This window comes from Littorina saxatilis, linkage group LG2 (assembly GCF_037325665.1).
Source record: "Littorina saxatilis isolate snail1 linkage group LG2, US_GU_Lsax_2.0, whole genome shotgun sequence".
Lineage (NCBI taxonomy): Eukaryota > Metazoa > Mollusca > Gastropoda > Littorinimorpha > Littorinidae > Littorina > Littorina saxatilis.
Genome location: NC_090246.1, coordinates 24,318,645 through 24,335,628, shown reverse-complemented (window position 1 = coordinate 24,335,628; position 16,984 = coordinate 24,318,645). Strand labels below are relative to the sequence as shown.

Genomic DNA, 16,984 nt, shown 5'->3' with positions numbered 1-16,984 from the left:
CCTGTTCATCACTCTTCTGAACATAATTTGGTGGATATTTATCAGTCTTTTTACATTTATGGACAAATAATATGTTCAGTCCTTTTTGGTCAGAGGATTGAGAATGTCATTAAACGTGTGTGAATCAAGCCATTTTTGTGAAAAGGGTACAAATATCGAAAGCATTTTAATATCAATCACCAACCATTTGACAATGCTATTTCAATATTTCTATTCACTGCTACTGTTTAAGACGATAATTTCTCTGTGCAGAAAAATATTATGTCATCACAAATGTGGTGCTTATCAAACCTATATTAAAGTTTGCTTGAACTTGGTAATTTAGGGAGACAATAACATGCCTTTAAAAAAAAAATTAATTGCTCTGCTGATGAAGACAGCAGAAGTTCTGTGTAAAAGAGAAATACAGCACTGTTGTAATTTCCCTGCCATGTCATGATGATCTTATATTATTAAATAGATAGGTGTACAAAATTGGAAGGATGTGGCAGTGGTTATAAATACAGAACCATGCACAAACACAAAATGAATATTAAAGACATAAACAGATGCAGAATCAACGTGTCTGTCGTGTCATCTTTTCAAATAGATAGTTCTTTAGATTCGTAATGGGGTTAGTCATGAGACAGTGTCTGAGTCGGAGTATTTATTCATCTCTCAACTATTACAAATCAGAACTCCATGTGCAATGTGAAACTATGTTCAAACTAAAATCTACTGGTTCTAGTGCGTAGGCATGGATGGCAATTTTCAGTGCTCAATGAAAAGGTAGGTGTCAAATGCTCAGTGATATACCTTTTCCAAGTAATAATACTGTAGCTATATTTGGCACTGTACCTGTCAAGTTGTTCATGCAAGCATTGATTTATCAGCTAAATAGAGCACACACAAAATCTGCCTGCAAGAAGCAGGTCAAAAGTTGCATACAGTTTTATGTATTCTGCTCTTCAACTAAAAATACAATTTTCATTTATTAGAATGATTTTGAAATAGTTTAGAATTAGTCTTTCACATCTCTCCACATGAAAGCAGCAAGAAACTCACATTCCTAAAACTCTTTGCATAGATACATAGTGACACACAGTCATAGGACACTATTTTTTTAGCAGCTTCTACAAGACCATGCAAAAAAACTGGAATTATAAACATGCTCCCTCCCACAGCCTACCACTGCTGATGACTTCCGATGGAATGAGCTAAGCTGAGCCCACAAAGAGCATCCCTATGCTTGCTTCATTTGGGAGATCTTGCTACATAGGACATGATGGCTGTCTGCAACATCTGAGCTCTTTGTGCTTCTTCTTCCCTTGATCGCTGGATCTCTAGTTCTCGGGCACGCAGCTTTTCCTGCAGGGTGACAACCTCCCTCTCTTTTTCCTCTGAGGCTTGTCGATGTCGCAGCAGTTGGTCTGAAAGATGAAACATAGGTTCTCACTGATTTGTTACACTGAGAGGAAATTAAACTGAGCAATTAATTATAATTAATGTTGAACACAGACAGAAAGCAAAAAAAAAAGGAAACCCACTTTGAAACAAAGTAACAAGACAGCTTTATATGTATTTAAAAAAAAAAAAAAAATTTTCGCAACTGCACCATTCATTCTGAATTTCTCACTGAAAGCATACACTATTCTTGCTCAAACATCAGTAAAGCATCGACTCTCTTCAGCTTTTTGTCTCTCCTACCTAAACTGCTGAGAAGTAGAAATATTCAAATGACTGACTATATTTGAAACTCACCTGATAACTCTTTGTCGATCTGTGCCAATTTTTCCCTGAGTTCACTATGCACCGAGCGCTCCCCATCCAGTTTGCTGAGTGTCTGGTTCAGTTCCACCTTCACCTTGTTGACTTCCGCCATTGTGTAGTTGCTCTTTCCTGCCAACTCCTGAAAAAACAAGAAAGTACAAGTGCCAGAAAAGGGAAGAAACGAACTACATTTCTACTTGCTTCCAGATCTGATAACCAAAGGGAAGTAAGATCTCTAAATGCATACGGCATGTGTAATAGAGTAAGTGAGCGTTATGCGGAACCTGGCACCTGAGATAATAACAAGCAATATTGCTATTTCTTATGTTACGTGGATTTCCATTGGTCAATTGGGCAAAACTGAGCTCAGTGCAAAAGTGATATCGACAACATTTCCGTCGATATCAGTTTTGATATCGACGACCTCTTTATTGCTTCCCCACTTCAAAAACAAAAACACCTAAATTTTAAAAACAAACAAATATAAATGAAAATGTAATTATCCCAGAATTTAGTTGAGCAAGCGACTAAAGACTTTTTGAAAGGAAAGACATTTTAAAATACTGAAAAGTACAAGAAAAGAGTGAACAAAAAGAAATAATAATCAGAGGGAGGGATATGGAACAGCCAAAACTGAGACAAATACTTTTGTAATTTCTTTACAGTAAATACAACATGTCCAGAAAATTAGCAATATATCTAACATTGACTGACTGTGTGATGATATCTTCTGCTATTGGTCTGTTTCGACAGTGATATCAAAATCTCGACCTCCTGTCTCGATTTTGATATCACTGTCTCAACAGACCATAGCAGAAGATATCATCACACAGTCCGTCAATATTGGGTATTGAAATGAGCGACTTTCTCCTTAGTATGCAGTTAGAGCGCTTACTTCCCTTTGTTCATCAGATCTCTAAACAGAGCACTGCCTCATTGGTTTCAGATTCATATTTGCCTCCATGCACATTATGGTAGTAATTAATCAAGTCGTTTTTTTCTTGTAGGTGATAGTTAACTAGTCCCTTAAACATTAGGGCAAAAATGTTATGTGCACCCTCACACTCATAGCGCGTTGTTGCCAGTGCTTCCTTCAATAAAGTTAATAGCCCCATCCCCACAGCTACCTACCAAAAACAAACCCTTCAGACGTAAACCCTACTCTATATAGAATCCAAAAGAAAGAATTGTAGGTTATTGGAGCGTTTGATTATTGACAAAATAAAACGTTACATGTACAATTTAATGATCATTTGTTTTGTCAAAAATGAAACGTTTCAATAACCTACAATCCTTTTTATTTTGGATTCTGAATTTTAGAACGTTAGCAGTCTCTCTGTTTGTGGATTCCGGCTCTACACTTCACTAACCTGCCCCATCTCTTCCAGTCGTCTTTTGAGATTATCCACCTCCAGTGTGAGGCCGCTGTTCTTGCTCTGCAGCTCAGACACTAGCGATGACTGCTGGTTGCAGTGACTCTGCAACTCGTCCTTGCTGATCTGGAGCACTCGCACCCTCTCCTCCAGTTGGCGGTGGCGCTGCTCCTGTTAAAAAAAAAAAAAATTGATATATCAATCAATCAATCAATATGAGGCTTATATCGCGCGTATTCCGTGGGTACAGTTCTAAGCGCAGGGATTTTTTTAAACAAATTTTTTTTTATGCAATTTATATCGCGCACATATTCAAGGCCGTGTGAGATGGAATTTTTTTACACAATACATCACGCATTCACATCGGCCAGCAGATCGCAGCCATTTCGGCGCATATCCTACTTTTCACGGCCTATTATTCCAAGTCACATGGGTATTATGGTGGACATTTTTATCTATGCCTATACAATTTTGCCAGGAAAGACCCTTTTGTCAATCGTGGGATCTTTAACGTGCACACCCCAATGTAGTGTACACGAAGGGACCTCGATTTTTCGTCTCATCCGAAAGACTAGCACTTGAACCCACCACCAAGGTTAGGAAAGGGGGGAGAAAATTGCTAACGCCCTGACCCAGGGTCGAACTCGCAACCTCTCGCTTCCGAGCGCAAGTGCGTTACCACTCGGCCACCCAGTCCACATACTATGGCATGCAGTGTTATTAAAGTCTGTTTTAACTTGAATATAAATAAAGCATGTGAGTTCATAATGTGTATGTTTCTGACTTTATAAAACATCAAGACTGATGGAATACAGTGGAACCCCCATTTTGTAGCACATTGACATATAAAAACAGAGCATTTTATCACACCTCAGTTTGACTAGCTGTCATGCTTATGAGATTGGTATATTTGCTTTTGTCCTTGCCTTTGAACTTTGAAGTAATACTGGTTCAAAAGACACCCAGCACGATCATGGGAGTCATATCCTATGATATATCGGGCATCTATCTATTAATTCCTCTTCCAACCCACCACCTCCTCTACCACTGACCTCCTCAGTCTTGATGCGTTGCTTGGTGGACTGAAGATGCTCCTCTGCGTTGAGCCTGTCGGACAGATTAGCAGACTTGAGACGAGAGATCTCCTCCTCCAGCTCCATGCGTTGAGATTCCATCTTCTGAATGCGCTCACGCAATGCTCGCTCCATCTCTTCTGCCTCTTGCTTGAAGTGCATCAACTGAAATGAAAACATTGTTCTTTGTTTGAACTTTTCATGAACAAAATGTACTGTTTTATTTACTGGTTTTGCTTTTTTCCACTGTGTTAATTATAACTGAACCCAAAAGAACATGTCTAAATAATGTGTTTTATTTCCTTGTACCATAAAACTAAATATAAAAAAATCAGAAGTTATAAGATCAGTGAGAACATTCTTACCTCTTTGTTTTTTGAGGATTCCAAGTCATGCAACATGTCTTTATGCCTCTGCTTCTCTGCTGCAAGTCTTTCTGTGAAACGCATAATACCATTCACATTATCAAACAGTTGTCAAAATGTATGACCTAATTAATTCCGCAGAGGACACAACACAATAATGCAAATGCAGACTTACCAACATATTTATTGTCTTCACAGAAGTGTAAGAAACAACTAAACTATATTTGTTCGCTTACTGACATTTAAATTGATGCATCAATAGAACAAGAACCACCACCACAACAAAAACAACAACAACATCCAAAACGACAATGAAAGGACAACAGACCTTCAAACTGAGACCCTTTCATTTTGAGTTCTGCCTGAAGATGGGTGTTCTGCTCTTTCAACTCAAAGATCTGCTCTTGTTGCTGACGACACTTTCGATCCAGATCATCACCCTAAAGATGAAACAGACCAACAAAATGCATACTGGCCTTTGTGTCAATACTCTGTTTTTGTCATATTGGAATGTCAACAATAACTGTAACAATCTGCATGTGTTTAAAACTGCAACGTGTTAATGTCTCAATTCTGTAAGTTCTGTAAATGACTTTGGACTGAAGAGCAATAAGTTTTCAAAATTAAGCTTTTCTTGTTCAGGACTATTTTCTCAAGAAGAGTCTTTTTGGGCGTTCTTACAAAAGACTGGTATCAAATACATTGTTCTCAGGGGATGTGGAGGTGAAGAAAAGGTGGAACGCTTCTTTAAAGCTAAAATACCAGTGTAATGTTCAGGCTGGTTTGGGTCACACTACTTCAATAGAAAGTATGTGTACGATTTGATAGAAATAGATAAAGGGGGAGGCGCCGGTAGGGAGAGGAGAGCAAGAAAGAGAGAGTGAGTGTGTTTTTGTGCTGACTGTGAAGTCTGTTATTCCCTGTTGTCAAGGTATTAATTTTTACCCTGGTCTGTGAAGTCACAAGTTTTTCTTGAACATCAGACAACTCCTTCAAGTATTTCATCTCCATCTGGGCCCTTTCCTGTGTCGGAGAACAGAACAAATGCATGTCTTATACGTAAGTAGCACAGCACAAGTCAGATATATAAGTCAATGTGGCAAGAAAAATGCCTTGAATCATCAGAACAAAATCAAACCAAGGAAAAGAGATGATACTCTGAGGTAAACGCTGACTAAAAGCAAAAACAACAAACTATGAATCTCAGCCACATCAACTTTTAAGATAAAAGCTTTAGTATTAAATGAACTACAGTGCATAACAAACCAAACCATGGGGCATATAGAAACCAGTATGACAAGACCAGTTCCTTTCTTTTATTTACTTCAGTTATGTGATCCAAACGAGCTCATCATCATCCAGGTTACAGAAGAGAAACTCTACATGATCTGTGTGACAACGCCACTCAATATGTCTGAAAGGTCACCCCACCCCTCAAAAACTCTCTCTCACACACACTACCCCTGAACCCACACCCACCTCCACACACATACACAAATGCATCCATTACCTCCTTTTCCTTCCTGAGTTCATCGTGATGTCTGGCAGCCATGTCACCCATGTCCTGCTTGAGACGGTTAACAACAGACCCATAGTCATTGGCCTTCTGCTCAGCCAGCACCAGTTCTGACTCTGTCATTGACAGTCTGTCAAGAAAAGACATCAAGAAAACAATTCTGTTTTAAAAACCAGTGCTTTTCTTGTTTAATCTAGCTTATCCTAATGATGAAATAATTACCTTTCTTGCTAGCCCCCTTCTAAAGTTTTGAAGCAAAAAGAGAATTCAATAAACCATCTTTTTATGTAAACTGACATAAAATAAATATGCTGACAGAATTTACTCTTTTTTTCTCCATACCAAATAGTAATCACCCTTCCCATGCAAAACAAAATCACAAAAATTTCTTCAAAATCCTGAATAAAGTGCAACAGAACAAAAAAAAATAAGAAGGAAAAGAATAATTAGAAAAAAAAAAAAAAGAAAGAATAGACAGAAACAATGTGTATGTTTACTTTGCAGCCAAAGAACTGAAAGCTCCTTTTCTTTCTTGCAGTGTCTCTTGCAAGTGCCCGATATGTTGCGTGGATTTTCTGAAAAGACACATGAAAAATACAACACTCCTTTCAAAATATTCTTACAATTACACGCACTACAGTAGTATCCCCTTTTAAGCAAGACCGTGCTCCAATTCAGAAGATAGGTTTTACAAGGGGGTAAATGTACATGAAAAGAAAATCTTGCTTACCTCCCTTCACGAGCCTCATCCATTCTTACCTGTTCTTGCAAAAATAGTACAGCAGCAAACAACCCACTTTTCTTTGATCACATGGTAACTTCAAGCATTTAAGGTACTGTAGTAAAATTAAGTGAGACAGTGTCATATAATCATTTTTGAAACTGCACATTTAATTTGCATCACTGATACTCACAATCATTTCAGAATATCTCTGTTCATAGAAATAGCCCAGCAAAAGTGATATGTAGCAATTTCTTTTAATAAGAGCTCTTTGTTTATGTATACTTTTTCGACAAACTATAAACAAAAGTTGTACTTTTCACGGGACAGGTGACATCATCTATGAATTTGCTTGGAATACAGACACTATACAGAATATATAGATATATATATATATATATATATATATATATCCCATGACCTCCCTTCTTTGTCTCTGTTACTTCAGTATGGGTATATATGTTGTATTTTTACAGCTCAATAAATACATCATGGACTCCAAAAAATATATGATAGTGCAGATTCCGATTTGGGCAAAGAACTACGTTCCTCCCGACCTTTGACCTCGCGCCGAACAATGTGACACATTTGTATGTTCCAAAATCGTATCGCACGGCTTAGAAAACCATATCAGTTGCACGCAAACATGAATCTCGGAACTGATCTGATGTATGGGATGCAATAAACAAACGTTTCTTTCATTATGAAAGCAATGCAGGTCGAAAAAAACGAACATTCAGCTTACAAGATACACAGATGCTAGCGAACGATCGAACCTCTGTTTGCTATCCGTGTGTCGACAAGCATCGCTACCATAGGAATAATCCCAAAAAGAATATGCAACACAACAGAAAGAAAATGTGTTCCCTCAATACTGTTTCGAACGTTTTCTCCGTGTCCCTGTCTACTGCAGACCGGTTTACAAGAACAAAAACCAAAACAAAACAATGTCTCCCTTGCACCCGGACAGCACACAGATAAAAACTAGAGTTTAAGCTGGCGCAACCTTAATCCAATCAGAAATATGCTTAAAGGTAGATTGTAATACACTCTTAATTGCTTTGCTGCTAAAGAGTTCTATCCGCAGTTTTATTAACCCGTGCATAACACTAGTTTGAACAGTCGAACACCACTGATCATAATGCGAATGGTTGCGAACCAAAACAAAAAAAGGAGTACCCTCCCTTGCATCGTACCAGACGACTGGTTTATCTACCGAGACGCGTCCTTTGGCTTCGCTTCGTTATCACGTATTTGCGAGTAAGTCTACTCTTTTGCCTGGCTCTGCAGTAAGTCCACATTGGCGATGAAGGTATCTAAGAACTTAACATGTGTGTATTTTTCCGTAATCCAGTCATATTCTTTCAAAATGCAATCAAGCGGCGGTGACAGACTTGGGTCCTGTTTTCCCCACATCCATACCAGTTTAGGTTCATGCAAACACACTCGCAAAACAGTTTATCACGTAGATACATTTCAAATAGGGAGCAAATGGTGCCCTAAAATTTGCTTCTCTGTCAATAAGACTAATTGTATAATAATACGTTCGAAAAAAACAACGTGGAATCGATTCTGAATCGAGTCGAGAAAGCCAAATGGGGGCCAAACCGGTTTCCCCGTTCCGCCGACCTGAAACGCAAAAGAATTGTGCGCTTCAACTAAATGGATTTCTATACGACTTCATTACTTTCTTGCAACTTATGAACCTTTACTTAAAGCTTTTAAACGGTCTGAAAGTAGTGTTACCGCGTACTTATAGATGCACTCATTCGTTTTATTTTTTCAGCGACGGTCACTTAGTTTAAGGTTGCAAAAAGGCCATGTCTCGCTGAAAACACTGTTTCACACTCCACAGATCGCAACAGTGCCGCTAGTAGTCTACACTTTGTGTTTGATGGTAGAATGGGATATACAGATTACAACACTCGTGGTTTTTTATATGGCTTGTATTTCAGTCAAGACCCAGCGGGAATATCAATCGAGAGCCACTCGCCAAAGGCTCGTGTCTCCCGATGATATTCATCCGCTGGGTCTTGACTGAAATACAAGCCATATAAAAAACCACTCGTGTTGTAACCTATACATATATATATATACAGAATTCAAGAAACTCTTTTTCCTCTGCACCACTCCATACAAAAAGGCATAATGTTACGTCTTTACGTGACGTACGATCGGATGTTCTATTGCTGTGTTGTTACTATAGACGCTTGGTCTGTGTACCTTTGAAGAACGCCTGCGGGCCGAAAATTTGGAAACAAAAGATGAGACATTCTCGCTTGGTGTTGAACTTTTTATTGTGATGTATATATATATATAACACTTAAATGATTTGTGTACCTTTGGGATTTCCTCAGTGCCTCCTCTTTCCTGTCCATCTGATCCATCAAGTCTGAAACCTGCAACAGTCCCAAGCATTCAATAAGACAAGGGCAATGGCTTAGTGAATTATTAGATGTCGCCCTACCATGCAGAAGGTTGAGTGTTTGAATACCGGGCGCGCCTGGTGGGTTAAGGGTGGATGTTTTTCCAAACTCCGAGGTCAACTTATGTGCGGACCTGCTAGTGTATTATCCGCCTTTCTGTGAGCACGCAAGCACAAGACCAAGTGTGCATGGAAAGATCCCGTAATCCATGTAAGAGTTTGGTGGGTTATAGAAACACAAAAATACCAAGCATGCTTTCACCGTTATCGTCATATGGCTGTCTAAATGGGAGTTTCAACCCATGAATGCAGAAGAAGAAGAAGAAGCATTTAATAAGAGAAGAGAAAAAAAGAAAGAAACGGAAAGTTAAATCTTTCAAAATATATGCTAAATTTGTCATATTCAGCTAATTTTGCTGTGTGTGTTTCCCCTTGCAATAATAGTTCAACAACAACAAAATATACAGGTAATTTACAGAATAACCTCGATCCTACCCAAGCTTGTCAAGTACAGCACTGCAATCAAAACAAATGACCTGTGTAAGCCTGAAGAGTGAAACTGATCATTCAAATTACCTGTAAACTTTTCTCTTTTTCAATCTGCTTGAAGTGATGGGACATAGCATGGGTCCGTTTTGAGTGCTCCTCTGTTATCGTCATGCGGTCAGCGTTGTTGTCTACTGCCGTGTCTGCAAATGGAATAAAAAAATAAATAAAAAATTAAAAAAATGTGCAGCCCACAATCTTAAAAGCAAGAAAAATGAAATCTCGAAGAAAATGAAATCAACACTCTACTAAACAAAAACAACACCCTAAAAAGTGTAAATAATTATTCTCTTATTGTATACATAGAGAATACTACATGGCTTGCTGTGTCGTACCAGATTTACACGAGTTGTTTTTTTAAATATTGAACTGCAAGCGAAAGCGAGCTGTTCACTATTTGAAAAAGCAACTCGTGTAAATCTGGTACGACACAGCAAGCCATGTAGTATTCTGTTTATCCTACATACTGTACTTACGTGTATTTGACTGAAAATGTCTTGCAGTCGAGGCAGCTAAATTGAATACGCTTGTTTTGGAACCTCGATCTCTTCTAAAGCCTCGTGCAATCTAGTACGTCAAAGCAAAGAAACGTCACTCTGAAAGTGTGGCGTGACGTGTTCGTTCTAAAGATTCACCGAGGGTAATTAGCGAGCGCAATTTTTTTTCTATAATGACGTTTGTCTCGGTGACTTTGGCATCATAAGCAGTGGAAAAACAGGTCCCTGCAAGTCTCACTTGACATGACCTCATTTACATGATATACACACGTGTGATTTGAACGATTATTATCTCACGGGTGTCTGTCTCACGTATGTAGGATAAAAGGAGCAAAGCACAGGAAAGTTTTCAAGCACAGCGTATATATATTATATATTTCATTTGGAAGGACAAGTCCACAATCAAGTGCTTCACATAAAAGTATTAAAAAAATGTCTGAAAGCCTTCTCTAACAAGCACCTTGATGCAAGTAACAGAAAAATAAAAAGGGCACTTTACACCATAACTTGCCAGGAAAGGAGTGGAAAAAATAATACTTCTCTTTAAAGGATTAAAACTTTACGACAACAAAATGCTTTCCAGACCCATTTAAATTCAGTCACTAACCTATTGCTTTGGCGATATCAGTGGGAACATTGTTTCCTGCCAGCTCAAGGCGTGAGAGAACCTTGTTTGCCTTCAACATTTCAATAAACGCCCTGCCTCCCAGCAGTCCCACGTTGTTCCATCGCAGATCTGCAAGCAACACAACAGAATACAGAACACAGGACATTTTATTACCCACGCAACAACAGAATACGGGATATTTTACCACCCAAGGTTGTGAATTAATTTCAATGTTATGGTTCAAAAACCAACCACTCAAATCATGCACACCCAAACCAAGTCAGTTTTGCCATGAGCTCATTCTCCAAGATTCATTTAAGTATTGATAATTATATATGAATTGTTTATATTTGTGTTCCTCAATTGTCTTAAAGTAAATAGTCTAAATCTGTCATTTATACAGGCTTTAAGGAAAACTAAACACCCTTTAACCTAACAGATAAGGTAAGGTAAAATAAGGTAACCTCATATGTAGTCCTGTGAGATTAACCTCATGGAAATTGTGGTTGCTTCATCTCCTTGGGGAAGGCGAGATACCATACAGTACGGCACTACCCTTGTTTTCCACATGCAAGTGTTTGTGACTTTTGCTGTGAACTTACGATCTTTATCATGCACATGCGTGAAAATGGGCGTGTTAGGACACCAACGAGAGTATACAGAAAGTTGACTCTGAGAAATAAACTCCTTGCAAAATCCAAGGTTCAAACCCACAATGATAAGGACGAACTGGTTTCAAAGCCAGAACTATACTCCCTGCCCTCCAAATAAAAAACAAAAGCAAACCAAGAACATAATTATACCTAGAGCCCTGAGAGTGATGTTGCGTTTAAGAGCTGTAGATATCTCTTCTGCTCCCTCATGGTTGATCTGATTGTTGCGTAGATCCAGAGCACGCAAGGCAGAGTTGGCAGCCAGACCATCACAGAACGCTGCGAATGAGTTTTCCAGCATACCAAGACCATTCCATTCCAGACATATACTGCACACAGAAAAGAATAACTATTCCTTCAAACAAAATTCACACAGACAGAAAAATGTCCACACACTTTTTTTTAAATGTACATATGCAAAACCAAAAGAATCTTTCTTAATTATTAAGGGAGAAAAGTTTACACAAATTGTTGTACCAATCTGTTTGTGTATTCCTAATCCTTTAAACACACAAATCCCCCGAAAGCAGCGTATGGCCGCCTGAATGGCGGGATAAAAACGGTCATACATTTACACGTAAAAACCCACTTGTGCAAAAAAAAGAGTGAGCATGGAGTTTCAGCCCATGAACGAAGACAAAGAAGAAACACACACAGTACAACAATCCAGGCAAACAAAGATAGAAAATAAAGACAGGTCCACATAGCTTTTAGTACACAGTGAAGATGTAGACCTTGTGGTTAGCAGTTACAAAAAGAGAAAGAATAGATGTATCCGCATAACAGTTACCTTGTAATGCCTTTATTGTGGCGAACCATTTTGCCCAGGGCTTCTACACCTGCTCCTCTAATGTTGTTGCCCTGCAAACATACACAAAACCAATAAAATAAAGATTATGATCACGTAGATGTTACAATACATTACTACTCACCTTCGTCATATGAAGTTATGTACAGTAAATTCAAAACAAATTTGATACTGCTTAAACTCTATAGACATTGATTGATTGAAGAAAAAGTTCCTACTTTTTTTTTACCCAAACTCGACCCAACTGTGACCTTGAAATATGACCAGGATCAACCAGACTTGAATCATGGCCTGTTGTCATCAAACCATATAATGATATTATGTACAGTATTATAGAGCTTCAAAATTGTGTTGTCGTTGTCTGTTTTTTAAATTTTTTAATTGTTTTTACCAAACTTGACCCCACTGTGACCTTGAAACTTGGGGCAGGTCAACCATACTTGGATTGTATTTAAAGATCACCATACCATTGGGCTCTAGCTTCAAAAACATTAAAGAAAATTAGAAATGAAAAATTTTCTATTTGTTTACTTGTACATCAGACGCCACTGAACTCTATAAATTTGACTATGGTCAACCAGATTTGCGCCATGTCTAGAGATGATCAAACCCTAGATGTGTGTAAAGTTCCAAAGCTCTACCTTCAATAACATAGGAGAAAACCTCTGGGTCAAAAACTTTTGAGGTAAGCCAAAATTTGCTCTTGTTTTTTCTCTCTCGATTTCTTTATACAGTGGAACCCCTCACAACGACCCCCCTCTCTAAGGACTACCCCGCCACAACGACCCTTTTTTTTTTAACCGATGTGTTTCCTTATATAGTTGTCACCAGTGTAGCGACCACCCCGCTCTAACGTCTAAGGACCGACCTAACAGCTTGTGTAACGACTTTGTCAGACAAAGCCAAGACTCAGTCAGCGTAACGCATCCCTGACAAACCGGTTATAACCAGTTATAACCGTCTTGCGTAAGCAAAGGCACTAATTAACCGCTGAGAGGTGTGATGGTTGGGTGGGCTGAGTAAACATCACAAACCAATCATCGAGAAAACAAACTCACGTGACCAACACACACCGTTCAATTCAGTCAGAATAGACAGAATAGACAGTCTTTGGACAGAAGAGCAGTGGAGATCGACATGGCGTCTACAAAGAAAAGAAAATATTTAACTCTCGAAAATCGAGTGAATGTTGTGAACAGACACAAAAAGGGAGAAACTGCCATCGCGATTGCAAAAAGTCTTGATGTTGGAAAATAGCAAATTCAAAGAATTATCCAACTCCAAGAAAACATTCTGAAAAAGGTGGGGAAGTGGTGACAAGGCAGTGAACGCACTCACCATGCACTGACATCATACGAAAGCAGCCACACAAACACAGCACAGAGGCAGAGGCAGGTGTGCAGATGCTTTGTGAGAATAAGCGTTGAAAACCAGTTTGAATAAAAAAACCAGCAGATAGAGCCGAAAGTCATAATCATTTTTCTTGTCTGGCTTTATTGACTGCATGCCGATCTTGTGGCAGTAACTTTTCACTCTTCAGTCGGAGAGTACACAAACCGCTCTCACTCTCCCTCACTGACTACCCTAAGCCCTGACAACTGATCCTTGGAAATTGTTTGGAAGAGTACACCTCTCTATTTCTCTCCAATGCTCTTCCTGCTGACTTCAGTGACACCGACACCCCACTGAGTTTAGCCAGCTACCCCCCCCCCCCCCCTTCTCTCTCTCTCTCCCCCCAGCCATGTACTGTTTGGTGCTGTGGCCAGAGAGGTGTCACCGGCTAATTGAGGCCAGCTGCACTGTTCACTCAGAGCAAAACTAGTTGACTGTGTCTAACTTTTGACAAAGCAACACAACTGAAGGGTTCACAGATTAGGTAACCGACTCACTGGTCAAGGCTGCAGGGAAACAAGAGTATCTTGTCAATGAAAGAGGTTACACACAGATACGCGATGCTGAGAACGGTGGCCGATTTTTCACTCTCTTTCTCGGAGGGCCTTCATCATTGCAGGGACTGCTGTAAAGAAATGCTTGCTCAGAAACTAACTCTTTTTGCATTGAAACATGCACCAGAACTGGTGGACACCATCGACAATGTCAAACATGAAATCGAAGCAGTTTGCTTGAGGAAACGATCGTCAGCAACTCAAACTCTCTGTTTTCTTTTTTTAAGAAAATCTGAGGTGACTTTCTTTGTGGCCCCGCCCCCTCCCTCTGTAAGGACCCCCCTCCATAAGGACCGATTTTTGTCAACATTTTCAAGGTCGCTAGAGAGGGGTTCCACTGTATTATATTCCTTTAAAAAACAAGAAGAGCAAACGCTCGATCGAGTCACTTTCGCAGTTCTGAATATTATATGAGGCATCAGATGGACAGGAAGAAATTGCTATTCACAACACAATGAGTCACGTTCACATAAAATTTGAGCCCGGTCACTTTTATAGTTTCCGAGAAAAGCCCAACGTTAAGTTGTGTGTTGCCGAACAGAAAAGGCTAGTTATCTCCCTTGTTTTTTTGATAACGTTCGTAAAAGGCTACAGATGTAAATACTTTGATGTAAAGAATAATCCTACAAAGTTTCAATCACATCCGATGAACTTTGTCAAAGATATAAAATGTCTAATTTTTCCTTTGACGCTGACCTGTGACCTTGAAAAAGGTCAAAGGTCAACGAAACCATCGTTAAAGTGTAGAGGTCATTGGAGGTCACGACTAAACAAAATATGAGCCCGATCGCTTTGATAGTTTCCGAGAAAAGTCCAACGTTAAGGTGGTGTCCACTGACCGATTACATAGAGTCACATTTTCTCAAGTGACTCAAAAAGTAAGAAAGCATGTATAACAGACAATACCATGTTGTGCATGAGTGTCCTGACGCCAAGCTCATAATGAATGTGATCAGTTTTTATTGCTTTTTGTTTTTACACAAAGAGCTCACCTTCAGGTCAAGTTTCTTGCAATAGCTGTTGTAGGCCAAGCCTTGAGCCAAGTTCTTGAGTGCTGTAAAATAAAAGAACAAGAACAAGAAATGTGTCAATCTCTTTCCATTTAAAGTGTTTACTTTCTCAGCATTAAATATTCATGGTTATTTCTCTTCGAATGTATTTTCTTTAGCAACATAAACCATCTGCACAACTTCACTTTTCTGGTTATAACTTGAAAGCTTCAGATGATCTATTTGGAAACGGTATTTAAAAAAACATCTAGAATCAAAAAAGATACTTACAAGCCCCACACACAAAAAAAGACAATAACAGCAACTTACCATCTTCAGATAGCATACAATCAGCAAAACGGAGCTCTGTGAAGTTTCTATCTGTAGCCAGAATTTTCCCAAGCACAGCACATGTCTTTGGTGTGAGACTTTGTGTAGACAGGTCCAGAATAGCACGCCCTTTGCCGCCTGTATGTTCTAGACTGTAAAATTTACACAGAAAAATGAGGTATAGAAATTAAGAACTGACTACTTCTACTCCAAATTTCTGCCCATAAATAAAAAATACAAATTAAATGATTAAGATCATGTGGTGGCATATAAGTCATGCCAAATGTAATGAGTTCAAGAACTTCAACAGAACAACCCAACAAATTGCATGCAACAATTGTAATTTGTAAAAATTGCAACCAATCATAAGTGGTATGACTCTAAACAAACAGTGACAAAACCAGGAATGTATTGTAACTCCTCTCCCCTCATACACATACCTTTTTAACTTTTCTACCACACAGTCCTGAGCGTCTATGTGATGATCCTTGCACAGGCGCAAAAAGGCAAGCCGGAAGTCATCCATCCTGAAGAGATGAACATTTTGCATTTGAGAATAGCAATTAATTAATACAACCTGGACGTACATTACACAAATGTGGGTGTGCTTCCCCCACACACACACACACTTGAATAAAATGAGCCAGCAAAAAAACATACTCCCAAAAATGCCAGTGGGGATATGAGTATGAAGCCATGATATGTAGGACCAGATATGAGTCCCTTTTGCAGCTTTTAGTTTCTTTGTGAAGTACACTGTACAGACAGTGATACACTAAGTTAGTCTAAGTCAGCACAACTTGACCAGTGTTCCTGTCGCGGGACTGCCAAGTGCATGCATGTTGTAATGTACAAAAGCTGATATACACATTGTGAACATCCGTAGAGGAAGTGGTAGCCGAGCCTCCATTATTTACAGCCTTCTGTTGAATATTTCATTTCGTGATGTGGGCCGAAGATCTATAGGCACCATAGTCAGAGGGGATCGAGTCGCACTGCAGCACTAACCGAAACTTGAGTCAACTCCCTTTGAGTAGTTGGAAGGTGGCTGCTCCGTTAGCATGTGTTTATATTTTGTACGTGAAATGTTATCGGGAAAACATCAAAAGTTTAAATGCAGTGACAGGTTCCAGCATGTCTTCTCAACGGAAAACGCACAAAAAGGCAAGAAATGCATCGCTATCGAACATCTGTGCAACTTAAAACTCACTTTTGGGGGGAAAGGGTCGTGAAAGATGAGTGGTAAAACTAAAAAGAATGATGCAAAGGTCCTCCACTTCTGGGATTTCTTGGCATTTTCTCTCTGGTCGTCAAGAGAAGCCGCCCGCAAACGCCATTTTGAAACGATGGCAGGGGGGATAACGCAAGCCCTTCTTACGACTATTT

The 16,984-nt window shown here is 39.2% G+C and overlaps 1 protein-coding gene across 1 annotated transcript; it reads right to left on the bottom strand.

Annotated features, from left to right (window-relative positions):
- Positions 1-37: 37 nt before the first annotated feature.
- Positions 38-16,949, bottom strand: LOC138958562 (leucine-rich repeat-containing protein 45-like). Its single transcript, XM_070329764.1, has 18 exons — positions 16,809-16,949; positions 16,039-16,125; positions 15,599-15,750; positions 15,272-15,333; positions 12,316-12,386; positions 11,676-11,854; positions 10,873-11,001; positions 9,799-9,911; positions 9,138-9,196; positions 6,574-6,651; positions 6,071-6,206; positions 5,506-5,583; positions 4,889-5,000; positions 4,561-4,631; positions 4,175-4,360; positions 3,120-3,293; positions 1,741-1,888; positions 38-1,409 (listed from the first exon to the last, which is right to left on the bottom strand). The coding sequence occupies exons 2-18, from the start codon at positions 16,122-16,124 to the stop codon at positions 1,234-1,236; spliced, it is 2,010 nt and encodes a 669-aa protein (XP_070185865.1). The 5' UTR covers position 16,125; positions 16,809-16,949; the 3' UTR covers positions 38-1,233.
- Between the last annotated feature and the right edge of the window lie 35 nt (positions 16,950-16,984).

Bases quoted from the DNA above. Each gene is read 5' to 3' on its own strand.
- LOC138958562 (XM_070329764.1), bottom strand. From the start codon at position 16,124: ATGGATGACTTCCGGCTTGCCTTTTTGCGCCTGTGCAAGGATCATCAC. The intron at 12,387-15,271 runs GTGAGCTCTTTG...GTATGTTTGCAG, and splicing joins GCAAGAAACTTGACCTGAAG to GGCAACAACATTAGAGGAGC. The intron at 5,584-6,070 runs GTAATGGATGCA...TCTCCGACACAG, and splicing joins AACTCAGGAAGGAAAAGGAG to GAAAGGGCCCAGATGGAGAT.